Here is a 21,030-nt window from a genome sequence, read left to right as displayed (position 1 = left end):
GATGTTACTTCACTTTTCCACCAAGGCACTTGCAAGTTCCTGAACATTTCTGGGGGGAATGGCCATAGCCCTCACACTCTGAACCAACAGGTCCCAGATATGCTAAATGGGATTGTGATCCGGGCTCTTCACTGGCCATGGCAGAACACTAACATTCCTGTCTTGCAGGAAATCAAGCACAGAATGAGCAGTATGGCTTGTGGCATTGTCATACTGGAGGGTCATGTCAGAATAAGCCTGCAGGAAAGGTACACATGAGGGAGGAGGATGTCTTCCATGTAACGCACAGCATTGAGATTGCCTGCAATGACAACAAGCTCAGTCCGATGACTGATGACACACTGCCCCAGACCGTGAAGGACCCTCCACCTCCAAATCGATCCCGCTCCAGAGTGCAGGCCTCGGTATAATGCTCATTCCTTCGACGATAAACGCGAGTCTGACCATCAACCCTGGTGAGACAAAACCATGACTCGTCAGTGAAGAGCACTTTTTGCCAGTCCTGTCTGGTCCAGCAAATGTGGGTTTGTGCACATCGGCAACATTGTTGAGGCCTACAAGCCCTCAGTCCAGCCTCTCTCAGCCTATTGCAGACAGTCGGAGCACAGATGGAGGGATTGTGCATTCCTGGTGTAACTTGGGCAGTTGTTGTTGCCATCCTGTGCCTGTCCCAGTGTGATATTCAAATGTACCGATCCTGTGCAGGTGTTGTTACACGTGGTCTGCCACTGAGAGGATGATCAGCTGTCCTTACTGTCTTCCTGTAGCACTGTCTTAGGCGTCTCACAATATGGACATTGCAATATATTGCCCTGGCCACATCTGCAGTCCTCATGCCTCCATGCAGCATGCCTAAGGCATGTTCACGCAGATGAGCAGGGACCTTGGTCGTCCTTCTTCTTGGAGTTTTTCAGAGTAAGGAGAAAGGTCTCTTTAGTGCCTTAAGTTTTAACTGCCAACTGACTGTAAGCTGTTAGTATCTTAAAGCCCGTTCCACAGGTGCATGTTCATTAATTGTTTATGTTTAATTGAACAAGCATGGAAAACATTGTTTAAACCCTTTACAAATAAGATCTGTAAAGTTATTTGTATTTTTACAAAATTACCTTTAAAATACAGAGTGGAATCTAAAGGAGAGGAGTAAGGGGCTTAGTCTGGTAGAGGGTCAAAAGGTGTGGGTAGGGGAAAAGAAGTATGCTGGTGGAGGGCCATAGTCGATGGAACACCTGAAACAAGATAGAGAGTAGCGATTTAATTGAAAAATCGCTGGCATATGCTCGGCTGAGAGAATAGGTTTTGGTTGGTGCTCTGCCATGACAAATGTCTCAGTAGGGACTAAGGAGACTGGAGGAGGACCTGCCTTTGATCACGACGGTGGTGGTGGTGGTGTCGCAAAAAACAGTGACATTTGTGTGCCATGGGGGGACCCCATAATACGCTGGTGACAACGGGGTGAATTTCGAAGATGCGGATGATTTCCCTACAAATCATGTTCCTATATAGTAGCATCAAGATGCGGAGGGCACGCATCTGTGAAAAAGGAAATGCCGTCTGAGGTTTCGGGGATTTGTTATGGAAAAGGGACAATCAATTCAGGTGATTAGCAAGTCTCGTTTAAATGAGACGGCCTTCATGGGACGAACAGAAATGGAATGTAACATGACAGCACGCCACTCTTTAACAAGCAGTTGCGCTTTGAGTTAGAAGGTCGCTTTAGAAGGGAATGTATGAGGTACATTTTAGGAGAGTTGTAATGATGTAAAGTGAAATGAAAATAGATTTTACAGGTGTATTTTTAGTCTAAAACTTAATTTTATTTTATATTAATATAATTTGACATATTATATACTCTGCACCCATCTACTGAGGTACTTCAACATTGGAATTAACATTAGTTGCATTTGAACATCATATTTATGAGCAAATTATTGTAATTTTTTTTTTTACATTTTCGTTGAAGCAAAGAATTGTGGGTTGTGAGTGCCCACGAAGGATACACCTCATGCATTCTCCGAATTCCCGTGAAAGAAGGTCACATTTGAAGGCTGCATTCGGATTGTCCTACTCACTTTTCTGAAACTAGACTGCCTCGATGACGTATGTGGCCGAAAAAACCGACCTCCTGTGGACGCAGTCATCCAAATAAGACACAGCCATATATTGTTAGCAGGCTTATAAAGTGATGGCTGATGCATGATTGGCTAGGAGTAACCTAGCTAATGGCGCAATGATGTACAGCTGTGAGTCTTCCTGCTAGAACTACGCTGCACTTGCATATACTGTAGATAGCATATAAAACGCACATAAACATCAAATGCTTTCTTGCTTCACACAGCATTCCCATCCTGATTTCTTGATAAGTCATAATAATTAGTCCAAGATGGTGAAATTGCATAAGTTGGCTCATACAAAAGCATGCAACTTTTACTCTGATAGAGAAAAATAAACAGAACAGCAAACAATCTTCAACACTTAGCTCAAACCTAAACCTAAACCTATCCATGATTTTAATTGGAAAGTTATTTATAAAAATAATAAGAAAAGAAAACTTCTGAGTTTAAATGTGGATGAGGGAAGTTAATAACTGGTTATTAACATACTGTACATCAGTCATTTGTATAAATGAAAAGAGTCATGAAATCTGTTCACATATGTATACTTTCTTAAAATTAAGTGTTGGATTGGAGGATAGCTAAATTTTGATGCCTGCATTGTTTCTGTTTGAAATTATGTTTGTTGATTGGCTGGTCCCTATGAAAATAAAAGTCGTACCTTTTCATAAGAGCCAAGTCACATGGTATCTCGTACACATTATTACCAGGATTACCATATTATCATGTGAATTTGTTGGCATTAAGCTTTCAGTGAGAAATTAAAACATACTTCCTTCACACAATTGTCCTTCTACTTTACCCACTACAACATATCCTTACTTTTTTTCATCCATGCTGATGTCCCATTGGCTGACAGCTTCAATACAGGAGATGTTGACCTCTGGTGTGAGGGCCATCACATATTCACTTTAAATAAATAGAGATTATTCATCTATCATGTCCTCTCTAGGGCTGTCTTATATATAACATATGTGTGTGTGTGTGTGTGTGTGTGTGTGTGTGTGTGTGTGTGTGTGTGTGTGTGTGTGTGTGTGTGTGTTTGTACGTTTGTGTGTTACATTAACTCCCCTATGAGTCCCTTCCCAGCACAAGGTGATCTTTTATTGCCTGTCTAACCCTGGGGTGTCATGATGGATGTCATTTTGTGAGTTATTTCTCACTGTGCTAAACCTTTATTCAGACTCCTACTCAGATATTGAAGAGCAAGAACTCATGAGTGACCCTTATGTGTTCTCTTTACCTGCATAGGGGACATTTTTAGTTGGTGGAGATGTGTAAGCAAAGTCAAAGTCTCTTTCAGTGCAAGTCGGTCCAAATGTTGACCATCTTTGAAACACTCCCAGGCACTAGTTGCATAGTACAGCTCCTATCAACTTGAATGGGGAAAAGACAGAAATCTCTGTTGGTCAAGATTACAATCAAAGAACATATTTCAAACTCTCAGTAAAATCTGACAACATTGGTATCATAAATTGTGTTTCTCTAGCTCCAATCAAGCAAAAAAAATATATATTTTCCTGGCTTGACTAGCTAATGCGCATGTGCGTTCTCAAGTTGACTGACAGGCGATGTCTGTATCTAAAAGGTTTCAATGTTTCATTAGACGTATCGTGGCAGTACCATGGTAATGGAACTATGGAAAATGTCCACTGAGTGGCACTAAAACAAGTTAAATGTTCTCCTAAACAGATTAGGTTTTTAACGTTAAAGTGCTATTGAGTTTTAAATCAACAAAACCTACCTCCTACACTAAACCCTAAACATAAACCTGACCTTTACTATAACAAAAAGCATTGCAAGTGCACTGCTCTGTGCAATTTGATCACACTTGAACAAGCTTGTAAATTAAGTTGGAAATGTTAAATGTTAAAAACAAATTGATATGCTAAAATTGATTAGATATCATTAGAAAGCATTGTGTGAGGGACAGAGTGAAACGTAAGTGTGTATAAAGGAATCATTTGTCATTTTACTTGTGATTTGTGTGAAAGGGAACAAGTCATTGTTGTTGTTGTACTGTAGCACCTCTAGTGTTCATTACTTGCACCACATAAAATCATTTAGTAAAAATGTTGGTACTGTATAGTATACTATTCTACAGAGCTTCTATGAGAACAGGTTGGAAAAACTTGTACAGTATATATCGCATTTCAAATCAACAATGAATGTTGACAACAATAGTATTATTCATTTTGGCTTTATAGCTAAAATCTAAGAAATTGCATTATTTTGGGTGGTATAGTGAATGTGCATGTGTGTACCAACTACCTATACCAACAAGGTGATTGGTTCCTGTAACTGAAAGCCGGGATTTCCACTCCTTCAGCTGCCATATTAAAAGATATGTTTTCTTCAAATAATTTTTCTACTAGTGGGCCGTTTCCTCCTCTTAAACTGCTTCTTGTTTAAGCTAGTGGCAGATCCTTCTTTCTGTTTTGTGGTCAATTTTATCACATCCACAAACTCAAAGATTCTGCAACAAGATTTTGGCACCAATTTGGAATTTTAGTTTATGTATTATTATTATTATTTCTAAATTATGATTTCTCTTTGAGGGCTTAACACTTCCAGAAAGGACTCTATATCTACCACAAAAGCTGCTTATTGCCATCTAGTTGCCTTAAAATTAAGACAATCTAATCTTCAATCACAGATCTTACATGCCTGAAACTCATCATGTGTTTGTGACTCAGTTATGATTTAGTGTTGAATGATGCAAGTAACGTTCATCACCTTCTGTACTTTTCACCCACGTTAGCTGTGAATAGCACTCTTCCTCTCTGTTTTTATGAAACACTTCTCCTGCAAACCAAACCACATGACTTGAACTTCAGTAGGACATACTCCATATTAAGAGTTAATGCTGAAGGTTGAATGCAGCAGCTCCATACAGTACTGTATGTTGCTGTGGTCATACACCTCTCTTAACCCCTTTTTGACTGTGTCTTTCAGGAGCTCAAGGTCAGTTCCCCATCGTCCAGAACATGACCGTGACAGAAGGAGATATAGCCAACTTGACCTGTCGTGTGGAACACAATGACAACACTTCCCTCCAGTGGTCAAACCCGGCACAGCAGACACTCTTCTTTGGGGACAAGAAAGGTGAGTGAGTGTGTGAAGCAATGGAACTCCATATCCATATGGCTCCAAATCTTTATATTTTGTGTTATCAGTTGGGCCAGAGAACTATTGAGATTTAATGTATGAACTTTAAAGTAATCATGAATCAAAATGGACCTGATTTAACTTCTTAATTCATTTTCCTGGCCTCTGATGTCATCAGTCCATCTTTTTCAACTTCCTAGTTCCAGTCAAGTATGTAATAGCTATTCTTCAAGATCCAGTCAATTCCTGAAGGATAAAAATCAAATCCTTGCCTACAATTTTTTATTGAATATATTGTTTTACTTTGAAATATGTCAAGTTACAGAACTAATATTAACTTTAAAGTTCACAAGGATTATGCTAGACACTTTTATTACTGTTTTGGTTGTTTAAGATTGCGATTTCAATATGATCTAGTATGAACTTCTATAAATTCTCTTTGAGTAGCATTTTTATGTATGAATGGATATGGCTGTGTCTCATTTTCTGAGTCAGTTGTCTGGATTTTCTTCCACATGGGGCTGGATGTTGTAAAATGGATTTTTGCTCACCTGTTGCATGACTGATTTGTTATAAATCCAGAGAGAATCAATATTGGTCCGCGCAGGCTTTATAAGACACACTTTCACCCATAAACACCCTTAATCAAGAGCAGATGCAAAATCAACATCTAGACAATCTCATTTGCTCTCTTCCACTACAGCACACACAATCATGAACACATGCACACACAAGAAAGTAGGACAGCGGTTTGATTAATGTTGTGGAATACTAACAGATTACATTTGATGAATGAGGTATGGGAGGTGAGCCATTTAAAGGACTCTCCAGTCGAAGACTGCAGCGTTAAAGATATCTACAATTCGTAGATCAGATCTGTACAGAGCAGGAGCATTGACACAGCCACTGAAAATGCCCCGTTTATTATGTCAGCAGAATTTTTCATGTGGAAATAATTATGGGACATATTCGATTTTATAATGAGATTGTGGCTCTCCATATCTGAGAATTCCCAAGGTTGTTTATATGGAGATAATAAATGTTCTTTGGTTTTTAAAAGATCTGTGTGTCAAAGACCTATATTGGTGCATCCTTGCACATAGAGATACAGAGGTGTATTGCTTGAGCAAAGGAATCAGAATAATAATTAGTTTTGAATGGCTGTTTTTCATTTCTCTGTGGCATCTTTCAAGGGCAGCACTGGCATCCATCTGACTTTAATTTGCTGGAACTTTTGGCAATCAGCAGCAGCAAAAAAATAAATAAATTGAAACAAGAGAAGAAAGGTTCTTCAAGACTTTGATGTTGACTTGACATAGCCTTGTCTGAAAGTCCATTAAGCCTTGAAGTTGTAACCCTTTGTACTGTATTTTGATTAGGAGGTGGATTATAGTAGATTTAACATTGGTAAAGTTGTGATGAAGTGGTTCAAAATTGGTTAACTGAAAGTTTAGGGGGAGAGGTTATGGACAGGGTTAGGTGATCTGCAGGGTAAACCTTGCCGAGTGTGTTGAGCTATTGAGTCATTGACAAATGAGGATGTCCGAGGTGATAATGTCAAGTTTGTAGAAATGTAATATTTTTGTTTATGTTGGTTTCATACATTTTGGCAAAAATTTACTATCAGTGAACAGATGTAAGGACTCAAAGATGGAGGAAAAGAATGGGCTTTATTTATCAAAAATCACAACAGCTACATAAACACTCACAATGGAATAAAACAACAGAAACAAGAATAACTAAAATGTCTATAAAAAAGTACAAGACAGGAACCAAATGAACACATAAAACAATCTAGCAGAGACATGATGGAAGCAAGCACGAAAGCAGTCAGAGGAGTTGCATTTCCCATCATTTGCTGAACCTACACCAGTCACAGAAGATCATGCAATGTTTCCAGACGAAATGTTATTCAGATACTTCAGACACGGAGACGCCGGTTCGTGAGAGAAAGAGACACATGTGGCCGCACTGCATGTTTGTTTATGTTGGTTTTTAGTTGAGTTTGACATAAAAACTTTATGTTTACTGTTCAGCCGGTTCTCGCCTCTTCCTTGCCCATCTTTGAGCTGTAAATTTCTAACCAACATGCACTGCTTCAAGTCCAACACCGATTGGTCTGCGCAGCGCTGCATGAAGTCGAACACACCTAAAGACAAAGTCATGTGCTCAAACCCTACACACAAATATTAAAGGAATATTACAGGTTCAATACAAGTTAAGCTCAATCGACAACATTTGTGGCATATTGTTGATTGCTACAAAAAATTAATTGGACTCGTCCATCCTTTTCTTTAAAAAACATTTGGTTACTGTGAGGCACTTGCAATGGAAGAGATTGGGGCCAACTTTTGGAGGGTTGAAATGCAGAAATGTGAAGCTTGTGTATTATTTGAGCTGTAAAGTTGATTTAATTGTCATTTTTTACAATCATTTTAGGGTTTGTTGACATTGTCGTCATGGCAATGAAGATGTAAAATTGCCTCTAACTTTACACAGAAATGGTTAGTAAGTGATTTTATCACACTAAAATCATGTTAACATGTATATTGTTTTATGTCTTGTGAAAAGTGAATATTTTAATGTTTACAGATTCCTAGACATGATCATACAGTATATGTTGTCATTAGCTGTTGTAATTATTAAAAGCCTGAATATTTTGTGTGACATGATAACGGTATGTTCCATGGCTCTGTAATTTAACCCACCTTGGCTAACCACTCTTCTGCCTGTTTTCTAAAGCATTCAAGAGTTAATTTGGGGAGATTTTCTCTCATGCTCTCACCATTTCCAGAAATTACAACCTCCAGAAGCAAACACAATGGAAGCAACTTGTGATTGGCTGAGCTGTGTGTGTTAACATGTTTATACTACATTGTAGGAACCAAATGTCCCTACAAGGATAGTGAAACCTGAGATCACTTACATTGTGGGGCTCAGCCAGCGGTCCCCACAAGGGAAATTGATTATTAAACATACTTAACAATGTTTTTTTTGAAAATGTAAAAGTGCAAAAAGTTTTCTGTGAAGGGTGAGGGGTTCTGTGTTAGGTTTAGGTGTTGGCTTAGGGGATACAAATTATCATTAAATCATTAAAAAATACATAAAATTCATGGAAGTCTATGGAGAGTCCACACAATGATATAAATACAAGTTTGTTTATGTATGTGGGGGGGGGGGGGGTAGAGATAGAGTGTGGAAGGTTGTTTCGATATGCTGTGTTGACTGCAATAAGTGTGCAGGTGTGGATAGACTGAGCCACTCAACCATTAAAGCGTCAAGATGGATCGCTCTTTATGCCAGAGCGATGGCTTAATTATTTACACAGCAAGCTTCAGATCCGACTGAATAGTTTCACATTTGGTAAACAGTGTAATAAGAAACACGTCAAGAGCGAAGAGGAGGAAGTGATAACGGGAGGTTGTGAAATCCGCCTGCCAGGGATGGCGTCTGATTTGATTTAGAGCTCGGTGCAATCCAGCTGAACCAAGAGGAAGAGTCTCTGCAGGCTCCAGTTTGTACCAGGGAGCTGCTTGAATAGTTTATCCTCGCAAGTTGTCAGTCTATCTGATCTCAGCTTTGACAGAAAACATCAATCACTTGTTACTCACAAATTTAATTATCTGTTACACTGCATAGATCAATCACTTGTCTGTTGTACTGTACTGTAGCTTTGTGTGAGGAACAGGCAGAAATTTTACTGAATATTCACTGAAAATCTTGACATCCACACTAGATTTCCTGAGTAGGTTCAATGGAGTAGCTGTGTTTACTGAGTCTGATCTTTCGAAATGTCGAAATGAATCGGTTGATCAAGTTCACCAAACCTGTTTGAATAATTCATTCACAAATCGGACTGATTCTTTAGTTCAACTCATTGTCATGCGGATTCATTCGCATTAGTTAACATTCATTGGAAAGAAAGATTGAATCCGTAAATAAATTAAATTCAGTATGTTCCTCACACACAACTGTTGTATGATATTTGTATTGTAAGTATTGCCACTTCAACATCTGCCCATCCTTTGCCGTTTCCAAAAAGTATTTTTGCTTTTAGCCTTTTTAAAAGTAACAGTTAACACTTTAGTCCCTTCCTCATGCTACATGATGACAGGTATGTGAAGGTTGTGAGTGTATTTGTGGGAAAAGTGCTCTATTGTACTGCTTGTAACAGGTTTTGGGCAGTTTTTGTAGCATAAAGGAAAGTGAAAATGAGGCAAGGGAGAAAGGGAGATTGCAAACATTTTGTACTTGGTCAAAGGGAGTTTGTGGGAAATATTTACAGCTGCTATATTTTTAATCATCTGCTACTGAAGTCCCTCAGAGCGCAGGTACAGGTGCAGAGTTTTTTCTAAACGGCGCGCTAATCACTATGGTACCTTAATTACGTGTTTGTTCTGCACATGTGAGGTTGTATGCCGTTTAACAACTCTCTTGAAAAGACTCAAAAGCGACATTGGAGGACACAGTACCCTTGGAAAAGAAGGTAATTACTAGAGTAAAGTGTGTGTGTGACTGTGGACCACAGGCCTTCACTCCCTCCGCCTCCTCCTCTTTCGTTCCTGTGGTGCTGATTTTGAAACATTCTCAAACAGACACAGCAGAAAGAAAATGAGTAGGAAAATTCCTCTCGGCTTTTACAGGTGCTCCATTATTCTCCCACTGACAAATCACATTATTATGCCTGCCATCCCTTTGTCTTTGCATGGTATGTATGCGGCTCTTTGTGGCATATCCCGTTTGCAACTGGATGCACAAATGTGATATGGACGGCTACACATGAGTTTTTTGGTGCATGACTGCATGCCCTGCTGGAAAAATCAGAACATAATAATTTAAGGTAGACAAGATGGAAGTAAGTTCTAGCTGTGTTTTGGAATATGGTCAAGGAGGTCTACCAACTGTAACCAGGTTGACCAACCACCATCCAGCTGATCAACCGCTCAATTAGCTTGAATTGGCTAGAAAGCATGTAAAATCAAGTGCCATTTAGATGTATTTCAGCAGGGTGTTCTTCTGAATACTGTTGAAGTTTTACTACTCTTTTGTTTTATTATAAAAAAAAAAAAAAAAAATGTATTCATAGTTTTATTATTGGTATACAAGGAATTAAAGCTTAAACTATGCTGTTTGTTGGTGTTTGCTTTACACTCTCAGGAACATGTCCACGTCAAAAGGAAAAAAGGAAGAAATGATAGTTTCCATAATGAAAATTAAAGTTTGAAATTGTGTTTGGTTTTGTGAATTTTGATAATTAACTCCTCCACTTCTTATGTACCACAACGCAACAAAATACAAAGTAATTTTTTTTTATTATATATATATATATATATATATATATATATATATATATATATATATATATATATATATATATATACAGTGGGTACGGAAAGTATTCAGACCCCCTTAAATTTTTCACTCTTTGTTATATTGCAGCCATTTGCCAAAATCATTTAAGTTCATTTTTTTTCCTCATTATTGTACACACAGCACCCCATATTGACAGAAAAACACAGAATTGTTGATATTTTTGCACATTTATTAAAAAAGAAAAACTGAAATATCACATGGTCCTAAGTATTCAGACCCTTTGCTGTGACACTCATATATTTAACTCAGATGCTGTCCATTTCTTCTGATCATCCTTGAGATGGTTCTACACCTTCAATCCAGCTGTGTTTGATTATACTGATTGGACTTGATTAGGAAAGCCACACACCTGTCTATATAAGACCTTACAGCTCACAGTGCACGTCAGAGCAAATGAGAATCATGAGGTCAAAGGAACTGCCTGAAGAGCTCAGAGACAGAATTGTGGCAAGGCACAGATCTGGCCAAGGTTACAAAAAAATTTCTGCTGCCCTTAAGGTTCATAAGAGCACAGTGGCCTCCGTAATCCTTAAATGGAAGATGTTTGGGACGACCAGAACCCTTTCTAGAGCTGGCCGTCTGGCCAAACTGAGCTATCGGGGGAGAAGAGCCTTGGTGAGAGAGGTAAAGAAGAACCCAAAGATCACTGTGGCTGAGCTCCAGAGATGCAGTCGTGAGATGGGAGAAAGTTGTAGTAAGTCAACCATCACTGCAGCCATCCACCAGGCGGGGCTTTATGGCAGAGTAGCCCGACGGAAGCCTCTCCTCAGTGCAAGACACATGAAAGCTCGCATGGAGTTTGCTAAAAAACACCTAAAGGACTCCAAGATGGTGATAAATAAGATTCTCTGGTCTGATGAGGCCAAGATAGAACTTTTTGGCCTTAATTCTAAGCGGTATGTGTGGAGAAAACCAGGCACTGCTCATCACCTGTCCAATACAGTCTCAACAGTGAAGCATGGTGGTGGCAGCATCATGCTGTGGGGGTATTTTTCAGCTGCAGGGACAGGACGACTGGTTGCAATCGAGGGAAAGATGAATGCGGCCAAGTACAGGGATATCCTGGACGAAAACCTTCTCCAGAGTGCTCTGGACCTCAGACTGGGCCGAAGGTTCACCTTCCAACAAGACAATGACCCTAAGCACACCGCTAAAATAACGAAGGAGTGGCTTCACAACAACTCCGTGACTGTTCTTGAATGGCCCAGCCAGAGCCCTGACTTAAACCCAATTGAGCATCTCTGGAGAGACCTGAAAATGGCTGTCCACCAACGTTTACCATCCAACCTGACAGAACTGGAGAGGATCTGCAAGGAGGAATGGCAGAGGATACCCAAATCCAGATGTGAACAACTTGTTGCATCTTTCCCAAAAAGACTCATGGCTGTATTAGATCAAAAGGGTGCTTCTACTAAATACTGAACAAAGGGTCTGAATACTTAGGACCATGTGATATTTCAGTTTTTGTTTTTTAATAAATGTGCAAAAATGTCAACAATTCTGTGTTTTTCTGTCAATATGGGGTGCTGTGTGTACAATAATGAGGAAAATAAAATGAACTTAAATGATTTTAGCAAATGGCTGCAATATAACAAAGAGTGAAAAATTTAAGGGGTCTGAATACTTTCCGTACCCACTGTATATATATATATATATATATATATATATATATATATATATATATATATATTTATTATTTTGGGGTGAAATGTGGCCTGGACATTTTCTTGACAGGTTTTCTTCAGGATTCATCTTCAGGTTGTTGCCGTTTTACTGTGGTGTTTGGCATTATGAAGCTGAATCTCAATGCATCTTTCCTCATATTTTGTCTGGCTTTCTTCTTGCCCCATCTCTCTTTTCTTTTCTCTCTCCCTCTCTCTAGTACTCTCTTTCTCTTGTATCTTTCTTTGGGTCCTATGAATAAAATTAGCTTCTCTATCTATGTGAAATACCTTCAGTTTCCATTCCACTAAGAGACACCTAAGGAAAGAGTGAGTATGAAAGTGTAATGGAGAGCAAGCGTGCCATCTTTCTATTCATCTATCTGTCTGGCCCTTCCTGGCCTTGTCAGGAGTTAACACTGTGTGTAATGGTGCGTCATCAGCCAAATCCCTCTCCATTTAAAAAGACAATTTTATGGCTCTACAGCATCTGTTTATTACAAATATGGGTTTATTATGAGCCAAGACCCCATTTATTTTCAGCCTGACTCATGCCAATGCACACCACCATCCTTGCTCTATGTCTTTCGCTTGCTTTCTGTCTCTCATTTTTCTCCTCTCTTATTCACCCTGAAATTGATTGACTGTTTAATTCGACGTTTAACAGCTCACGGAGAGTGCGGCTATCTTTATAGTTCTCTCAAGGGCTCCTGCAGTTGTTCCGCTGCTCTATATTTCTTCTCACTGAAAGCATGTCGATACCCACAATTCCTTCTATGCTCCTCACCTTTGAGTTTGCACAGTCTGACCACTCGTGAATTACACCTTAACGGGATATGTGTGCTCACCAGACCAACAAATTAGCTAATTTAGAATAAGTGTTATGGCATATTACACAGATACCTATTAACCATGAGAGTGTGTCCACTCTTATTTAAATGTGGGCTTTATACACCTTGTCCTTTCCATCAACCGTTGCAGAATATTTTCAACGAATCTTCCAAAAAATCCAGAAGTCATCCATTCACATCACCATTTTCTATGTTGTATTTGATCAGTCAAATCAAGTAACCATTTCTGCAAATCTTTTGATTGAAACTGAATTTTCATCTAACCATGATGATAAAAACTCCCTAGTTTAACTTTTTTCTTTACAAAAAAAAAATAGATAAATAAAAAATGTAATATTGACAAAAATTATTTACTCTTTTCTAGTAATAATATTCAAACAAGACTTTGAAACAAGATACATTTACATGAGAATTAAAATGACACAAGAAATAATGTCTTGTTTCAGTTAGCAAAAACCTACAAAAATTACGTTAGATTTCTCTGAAAACAAGAATATATTTGCTTCCAAAAATAAATGTTTGTGGTTTTCAGTCTGTTTAGATATTTTTAGTAGAAAAGGAAAAATAGTCAAAATGCCAAAGCTTCTCTTTTCACACATCACAAAAATGTGATGTTGTCAAGCTCAGTCACAATTTTGTTTATTGGTTTCTATATATATATATATATATATATTCTGATGAGCCAAAACCTTATGACCACTCACAGGTGAAGTGAATAATGGTAAACATATATTATCAAGGCCACATGTTAATGTCTGTGTATGTTAGATGGTAAGTGAACAATCAGTTCTCTTAGTTAACGTGATGAATGCAGGAGAAATGGGTATGAGTAAAGACCTGCGCGACATTGACAAGGGCCAAATTGTTATGGCCATATGACTGGGTAAGAGTATCTCTGACACAGCAAGGCTTTTGGGGTGCCCCAGTTTAGCAGTGGTGAGTACCTTCAGACGGTCCAAGGAGGAATAAACCACAAATCTGCGACTGGGTGTTGGGTGCCAAAGGCTCATCGATGCACAAGGGCAACAAAGGCTATCGTGTCTGGTCTGAACCGATCTACTGTGGTACAAGTCACAAAATTGTAATGATGGTAACGTGAGGAATTTGTCACAACACACAATGCATTGCACCAATGCATTGCACCAATGCATTGCATTGCGAAGCAGTAGACCGGTCAGAGTGCCCATGATGACCTCTGTCCACCATTGAAAGCACCTATATTGGGCATGCGAGAGTCAGAACTGGCCTTGGAGCAGTGGAAATAGATCATCTGGTCCGATGAGTCCTGTTATCTTTTACATCACATGGACGGCCTTGTAAGTGTGCACCATTTACCTGGGGAAGTGATGGCACCAGGATGCAATGTGTGAAAACATTGGTCCGACTATTCATGTAGACATCAATTTGACATGTGCCACCAACCTAAACATCGTTGCGGACAAGGTACACCCCTTCATGGCAATGGGATTTCCTGATGGCAGTGGCCTATTTCAGCAGGATAATGCACACTTTCACACTGCCATATACCACAAGACTCTTGTAGAGTCCTTGCCTTGGCGGGTCGGCGCAGTTTTGGTGGCACACTGAGGACAAACAGCATATTAGGAAGGTGGTCTTCAACAAATGAGCCAAAACATTTTGACCTCTCACAGGAGAGGTGAATTACATTGATCATCTCCTAACAAGGCCACATGTCAAGGTCTGGGTAGATTAGATAGTAAGTGAACAGTCAATTCTCGTAATCAATGTGCTGAATGAAGGAAAAATTAGCAGGAGTCCAGACCTGAGCGACTTTGACAAGGGCCACATTTTTATGGCCCGGCGACAGAATCTCTGAAAAAGCAAGGCTTGTGGGGTGCTCCTGGTCTGAAGTGGTGCTTACCTACAGACAGTGGTCTGAGGAGGGACAAAGTTCAAACCGGAGACAGGGTGTTGGGCACCTAAGGATCATTTATACGCAAGGGCAGAGTGCCCATGATGGCCCCTCTCCACCGTCAAAAGCGCTTACAATGGACATGCAACCGTCAGAACTAGACCTTGTAGCAGTGGAAGATGGTCGCCTGGTCCAACGAGTCCCATTTTATTTTACATCACGTGGACAGCTGTTTACGTGTGCGCAGTTTACTTGGGGAAGTGAATGCACCTCACCTGACCTCTCGAGTGTTGAGTTTGTAAATGTGATGGCCTGCTGTGATACCAAGTGATTCCTCGCTTGTTGGTGAATTTGAGGTGTTTGTTGCAGTAATTCTTCACAGTTGAACACACAGATTGATGGGAGAAAGTGGCTCCCTGAGTTCATGCTGGGATGAACTGGAGAAGCCTATTGATAACAGAAAAACAATGATCGTAACAAGCTTTTAGCATCAACAGATGGCGTTAAAATTATGAATCATATTGTTTGATTCATCTTTACATTTCTGTAATTGATTTGAAAGACTTTGATTGAAAGGGAACATATATCATAGAAAGAATTTACTTATTTTTGAAGCATTATGTGGACAAACTTCATAATACTTAGCTCCTTCCATACTCTATCCAGGCTACATATGAAAACAAAGCTGAAAAAACGTGTAGTTTAGAAATGTTCATAGTCGTGACATCACATATTTAATTTATTTATTTTGATTTTATGGTGAGTATTTGTAAATGACTTCCATTTACATGTAGTCAACATGAACATTATTTGAACCTTATTCAACAATTGACCCTATTTCCTTTTTTTAATACTTGTTCCTTGTCTTCTTGTGAATTATTTGTTGGTTCACATTATTCCAAAATAAAACTAAAAATAATAATAGCAATATTTCATCAAAATATAATAACTTTTTCTGAATCTGACATGACTTTCCCTTTCAGCTGACATTACAGCCCCTTTTGTTTCAACCCCCAACCTCTTGGATTTATTCTTATGTAGAATACCAATTTTTCACAATCCAATTAATTTAAATAGATAAAATGAAGTCCCACCCAGTTTCATTTAAAAATACATTAAATTACGAAAGTAAAATGTATAATGAATGTCATTTCATGTTTATTTTATTGGTACAGTTGCAAAAAATCTTTTATGTAAATTATCAGATGGAGGACATGAAATGGTCATTTTAAAAATTAAACTGGTTTTTGTTCAATAAACCTTAACTAACACTATAAATAGACTTTTTGGGACAAAACGTAAATGCTACGAATGTGTACAGTATGGCCCATTTTAAGATTTGACTAACAGGCACTCTGTTCTAGTTGATGAATATTCCATGTTGTTAGTATACACTGTGACTCACAGTTGTAGTGTGGTGAAAGTTACTCCTAAATCAAGGGGCAAACCTTCTCTCTTAAGGTAGGAGTACGCAGAGCAAGTTCTGACAATTGGGAAGGTTGAAAGCCCCATCACACGTTACAAGTCAGTTTATCTGATAATCATACAGATGAAGTGGTATGGAGGAGGAGATTGCTTTAATCCCTTGTGGCATTAATAGCTTGTGAGGCTAAAAAAAAAAAAAGAAGGGCATGCCAGGGGCTGCATTAACTGAAAACTGAATCATTAAATTTTTTTTTATTTTTTTTTAACAATTACAGATAATTATTCCAAATGCTGTCTGACATTTGACAGATTCAGATTTCAAGGGGAGGCTGTCTGATTTTATGACTGCATGCATCAGTCATTACATTAGTGTGCTACTGAGTTATTACATGATAATAAAGCAAAAAAAAAAAAAAAGAAAGAGCACAAAATCAGTGCACTGTTTCTGGCAGTTATACTTGGATTTAATCTAAGCGCAAACAAGAGCAGTTGTTTTTGTGTAGTAAGCTATCTGTATTATATATATATATATATATATATATATATATATATATATATATATATATATATATATATAGCAATATCACAACGAGCAAGAGTGCGATATGGCCTTACATCAGCACTGTTGTGATTACCTACGGCAATCAGCCTGCGGCCGAATCCACAGCAGTGCTGATTTAGGGCCATATAGCACAATTGCCAGATTGATATTGCATATATACAACAGTTCAATGAACAAGTAAATGTAAAAATTAGGAAAAAATGAGTACGTTCATAAAAACGCATTTGTGCGTGGAACTAATTTCTTACATGATGGATCAGAATCTGCCTTTGCTGGTTCAAAACAAATGATGTGTCCAAGCCTTCATTAGTAAACAAGGATGGATGTGTGTGTGTGTGTGTGTGTGTGTGTAGAGAGAGAGAGAGAGAGAGAGAGAGAGAGAGACAGAGCGTGTGTGATCACATGTTGCCACTCCCAAGCAGAGATGCTGTTAGCTTTCTGAAGATCAGATTTCTCAGTGGAAAAAATAGTGTCCATGCAGGGGTATTTTTCCCTATTTTGTTGTAGCTGGTACGCAAGTGTCGATCACTATAGAAACCGCAATGTCCTCCGCCATTTTAAACAGCACACATTAACTGTTGTGTCTTTCAGACCAACAATGCTCATGGAACTTCTCTCATCCAATCAGATTCGGGGAACGGAACTAATTATTTATGTGTAGATAGATAGATATGATGGATAAAAACAGACCATCAGAGTGAACTCTAGGTATAGATATTTTTTTTGAAGAGCAGAGAACAGCATGGCCTTTCTCTAGAATCCTTCTCAGTGATGTAGTTGTGAATAATATGGGAAAAACACAGTTTTAACATGACCATTTTCTCAAACTGTGTAAAACTTTCATTAACACTCAGTTTTCATTGATGTAATGCCTTCTCCTTATTGGTCAACTTCAGGTAGATCACCAAATTGGCTCGTTCAACCGCACACACATCATGAATTAAAAAGGACAGTGCCCGAATTTCTCCAACATGTTTAAGATGATGGGAGGTCGTAAGCTGCTCATAAGTCACTTGTTCGTAATTCCTCTCACGTGATGTGAGACATGACTACAAAAGCACCAATCATTTCTATGTTATTTCTCCCAACAAGAAATATTATTCGGGAGCTCGCATGACAGGTGAAAATTGCACCATGTATGCCCTGATTCACCAAGAAGTCAAAACATTGTAGAAATGATTGAGAAAAATGTCTTGTTACAAAAGCCTGAGTCACAGATAGCTTATTAGAGACGTGACCCGTCAACTCACAGTATCACTGTGAGACAGACTCAGGCAAACAGAGAGTGGAATATTTGGAATTCATTATTTTCTTCCAGTGTGTGCCAACCTGTCACAATTTGTTCCTTAAGAATAGGAGACTAAACTAGCGTGCATACCGAGATGAGAGGAATGTTTTAAAGAGTTTGGAGTCTACTTGCTTTTAACTGAATCAGCAACTAATTCGTAGTGTGTGACAGCCGTCTGTTGCACTGTCCTAAATAGTGCACTTGATGCCTAATTACTGTCTTGCATACTTGCAATGGCCTTCACTTAAATCACTGCCTTTTGCAGTTGAATTATCACACTAGTAGCGAACTGCTTTAGCATAGTTGTGAAGCTGTCATCAAAAAAGGTTTTCCACCAAAATAAAAGCTCCAATTTAAATGGAAACAAATATGACACAAATATATAAATAGTGTGGTTGTTAAATAATATTCACTGTCATATCAATAATACTAATAGTAATACTAATTAATCAATAATAATTATAATACATTTAAGCAATATCTCACATCTGTGATGCTCTGATGTGCAGCACTTATTTGACAAAAATGACTCCAGTGTAGTCGAAAGAGTTTAGACACTTTTATAAGTATAACATTTAATTAACTGTCGAATATGGAATTCAGAAATGTTTTAATGTAAAACATGGAATTTGTGCAAAAATAAAAATACATTTGGTTAAAAAAAAAAGAAAAAAAAGGGCCTTATATATTAAAATGCAAAATGTTTCTGTTCATGAAAAACAGCCTGCCCCTTACATTTGTAAAACAATACTTATATTGGTTATAATTAAAAAAAAATTGAAATTTTTGATTTTTGACCATTTTGTGTGAGATGTGTTAGCTAAAATGTTCTCACTGTTGCCATCATCAGTCTCACAGTATTGTATGTGAGAAATATGTAAATGTATCGGCGAGTACCAAAGAGGAAATATTGGTACTTACATTTTTTTTGGAGACCGAGTGCATCAGGACATCCCTATAATAGACTATACATCTTTCCCTCCCAGCCTTATTTTCATTGATTTTTAATTCAATTTGGTATCTACCCTAATTAAGGTCCACTGGATTGACATGATTAGATGAGTTTAAATGAAAGTAGTTTTGCTTTGACATCTCAGTCTTGCTCTTTTACTCTGTATTACTACTTTCAGCTGAAATGACTTTATGATGAGTAATAATGAGTGCATTATGATTACCTTCCTGATTTTTGAGTATTTTCAGCTGTGTTATAGTAGCAGTTCTTAGCACAGCCATGGGTAGTGGAAGGAAGTTGGGCTCTGCACCTCTTCCCCATTACATTACTATTCTTTTCTTAAATTTTTTTAGTGTGTGATTTCCATGCTTTCTCTTAAATTTTTTACACCAAACTACAAATGGCTAACTTAAAGTATAATTGTCTCTACATATTAGGCTGGAATAGAAGAAATTATTTCACAACACTTTGTAATAGAGGTCACTAGGTGGCTTAAGACTTTTTGGTGAAACATTTGTTTTGTGCCTCTTTTCTCTGTGTTCCCTTTGATTAATTCCAGCAGTGTCTTGTTACCCTTGTTATTTCTTGGGTATATATATATAGCCCTTATGTTTTCTCTGTCATTTGTCTTACATTATTGATGTCTTTGTAGTTTGGTGAGTTTGGGAGTTATTTTGCTTAGTTTTTGTTTGCTTAGCTCAGCTCTCATTTAGGTTTTACCTTTATGGCTTTTGATTTTCATTTACTTAATAAAGTACTGGACTTTACCAGGGGAATTGCCCACTTGAGAATTTTGTGGAGGATATCTGCACCTTGTCCTGCAAGGTAGATTTTAGTGATTTTCAAGTGGGAGTAAATGAGCCTGTGCACTCCATGTTGCCCTGTGGTGGAGTTCCTTGAACTCTGGCACAATACATCAACTCTGCCCTATTGCTCAGTGGTTTGGCATTTACTGTATGTGTGGAGGATAAGGATGTCATCCCCCCCTCAGCAGCCGCTGTTGTGAATGAGGCAGCGAAGGCAGACGAGGAGATGCGGATCCAAGTGCAGTTCAACTTTGAGGAACAAACTTGGATCCGCGGAAAACACGGGAACAAAGGAAAACCCTCAATGGGGAAATAAACACAAGACTGAGAAAACGGACAGGGAACACATACCAGGCTAACAACATTCACAAACAAACAACGACCGACAGAGACTGAACAAACAGACAGGGTTTAAATACATGAACAAGGGAAAAGGGACCAATGAACAAACAGAACTCAAACAAGGTAACAAGGTGATGAACAGAAACCAATGGCAAATTAAAGAGGGCAGGTGAAAACAATGAACGGAGAACACGAACGCTAACAGGGAGACTATGGAGCTACACAAGGGACAAAAGTGAAAACTAAGGAGTTACAAAAGTGAAAAAAAGTGATAAACAAAGGGCAACGGTGAAACAAGACAAGGTAATCCTTACAGCCGCCACATCTGTGTCCCCATCATGGCCGTCAAAACAAAAAAATTAGAAATACTGTAGTAATAATGAAGCATGAGTAGGTGTGTTCAAACTTTTGACTGGTAGTTTTACATAAATATTGTATATGTAATGTGTGCCCATAAGTGAAAAATGGGTCATAAAATATAAGTTTTTCTGAATGGCATTATACTATAAAAACAAGTCTATCCACCTCTCCCACCATCTTCCAACTTTATCTGTTTACCCTGAAGAAACACAACCATCTCTGTTTTTGGCATGCCCACCTTGAAATGTTTCAGAAAATAAGGCAGCTTGCATTGTATTAGTTTAATGTGACTGCTTATGAATCATCATGGCCCATAAC

At 38.4% G+C, this 21,030-nt stretch overlaps 1 protein-coding gene across 2 annotated transcripts in view; it reads left to right on the top strand.

Annotated features, from left to right (window-relative positions):
- Positions 1 to 21,030, top strand: part of LOC127635447 (cell adhesion molecule 2-like) — a 558,530-nt gene that overhangs the window by 450,438 nt on the left and 87,062 nt on the right. For both annotated transcript variants that reach the window (XM_052115510.1, XM_052115509.1), the window contains exon 4: positions 5,067 to 5,216. In XM_052115510.1, coding sequence (XP_051971470.1) covers positions 5,067 to 5,216 — 150 coding nt within the window. The remainder of the gene's footprint in view (positions 1 to 5,066; positions 5,217 to 21,030) is intronic.

The sequence above is a fragment of the Xyrauchen texanus genome, chromosome 43, assembly GCF_025860055.1.
Source record: "Xyrauchen texanus isolate HMW12.3.18 chromosome 43, RBS_HiC_50CHRs, whole genome shotgun sequence".
In the NCBI taxonomy this organism is placed as follows: domain Eukaryota; kingdom Metazoa; phylum Chordata; class Actinopteri; order Cypriniformes; family Catostomidae; genus Xyrauchen; species Xyrauchen texanus.
The sequence above is the reverse complement of the archived record's forward strand: the minus strand, read 5'-3'. Positions and strand labels throughout refer to the sequence as shown.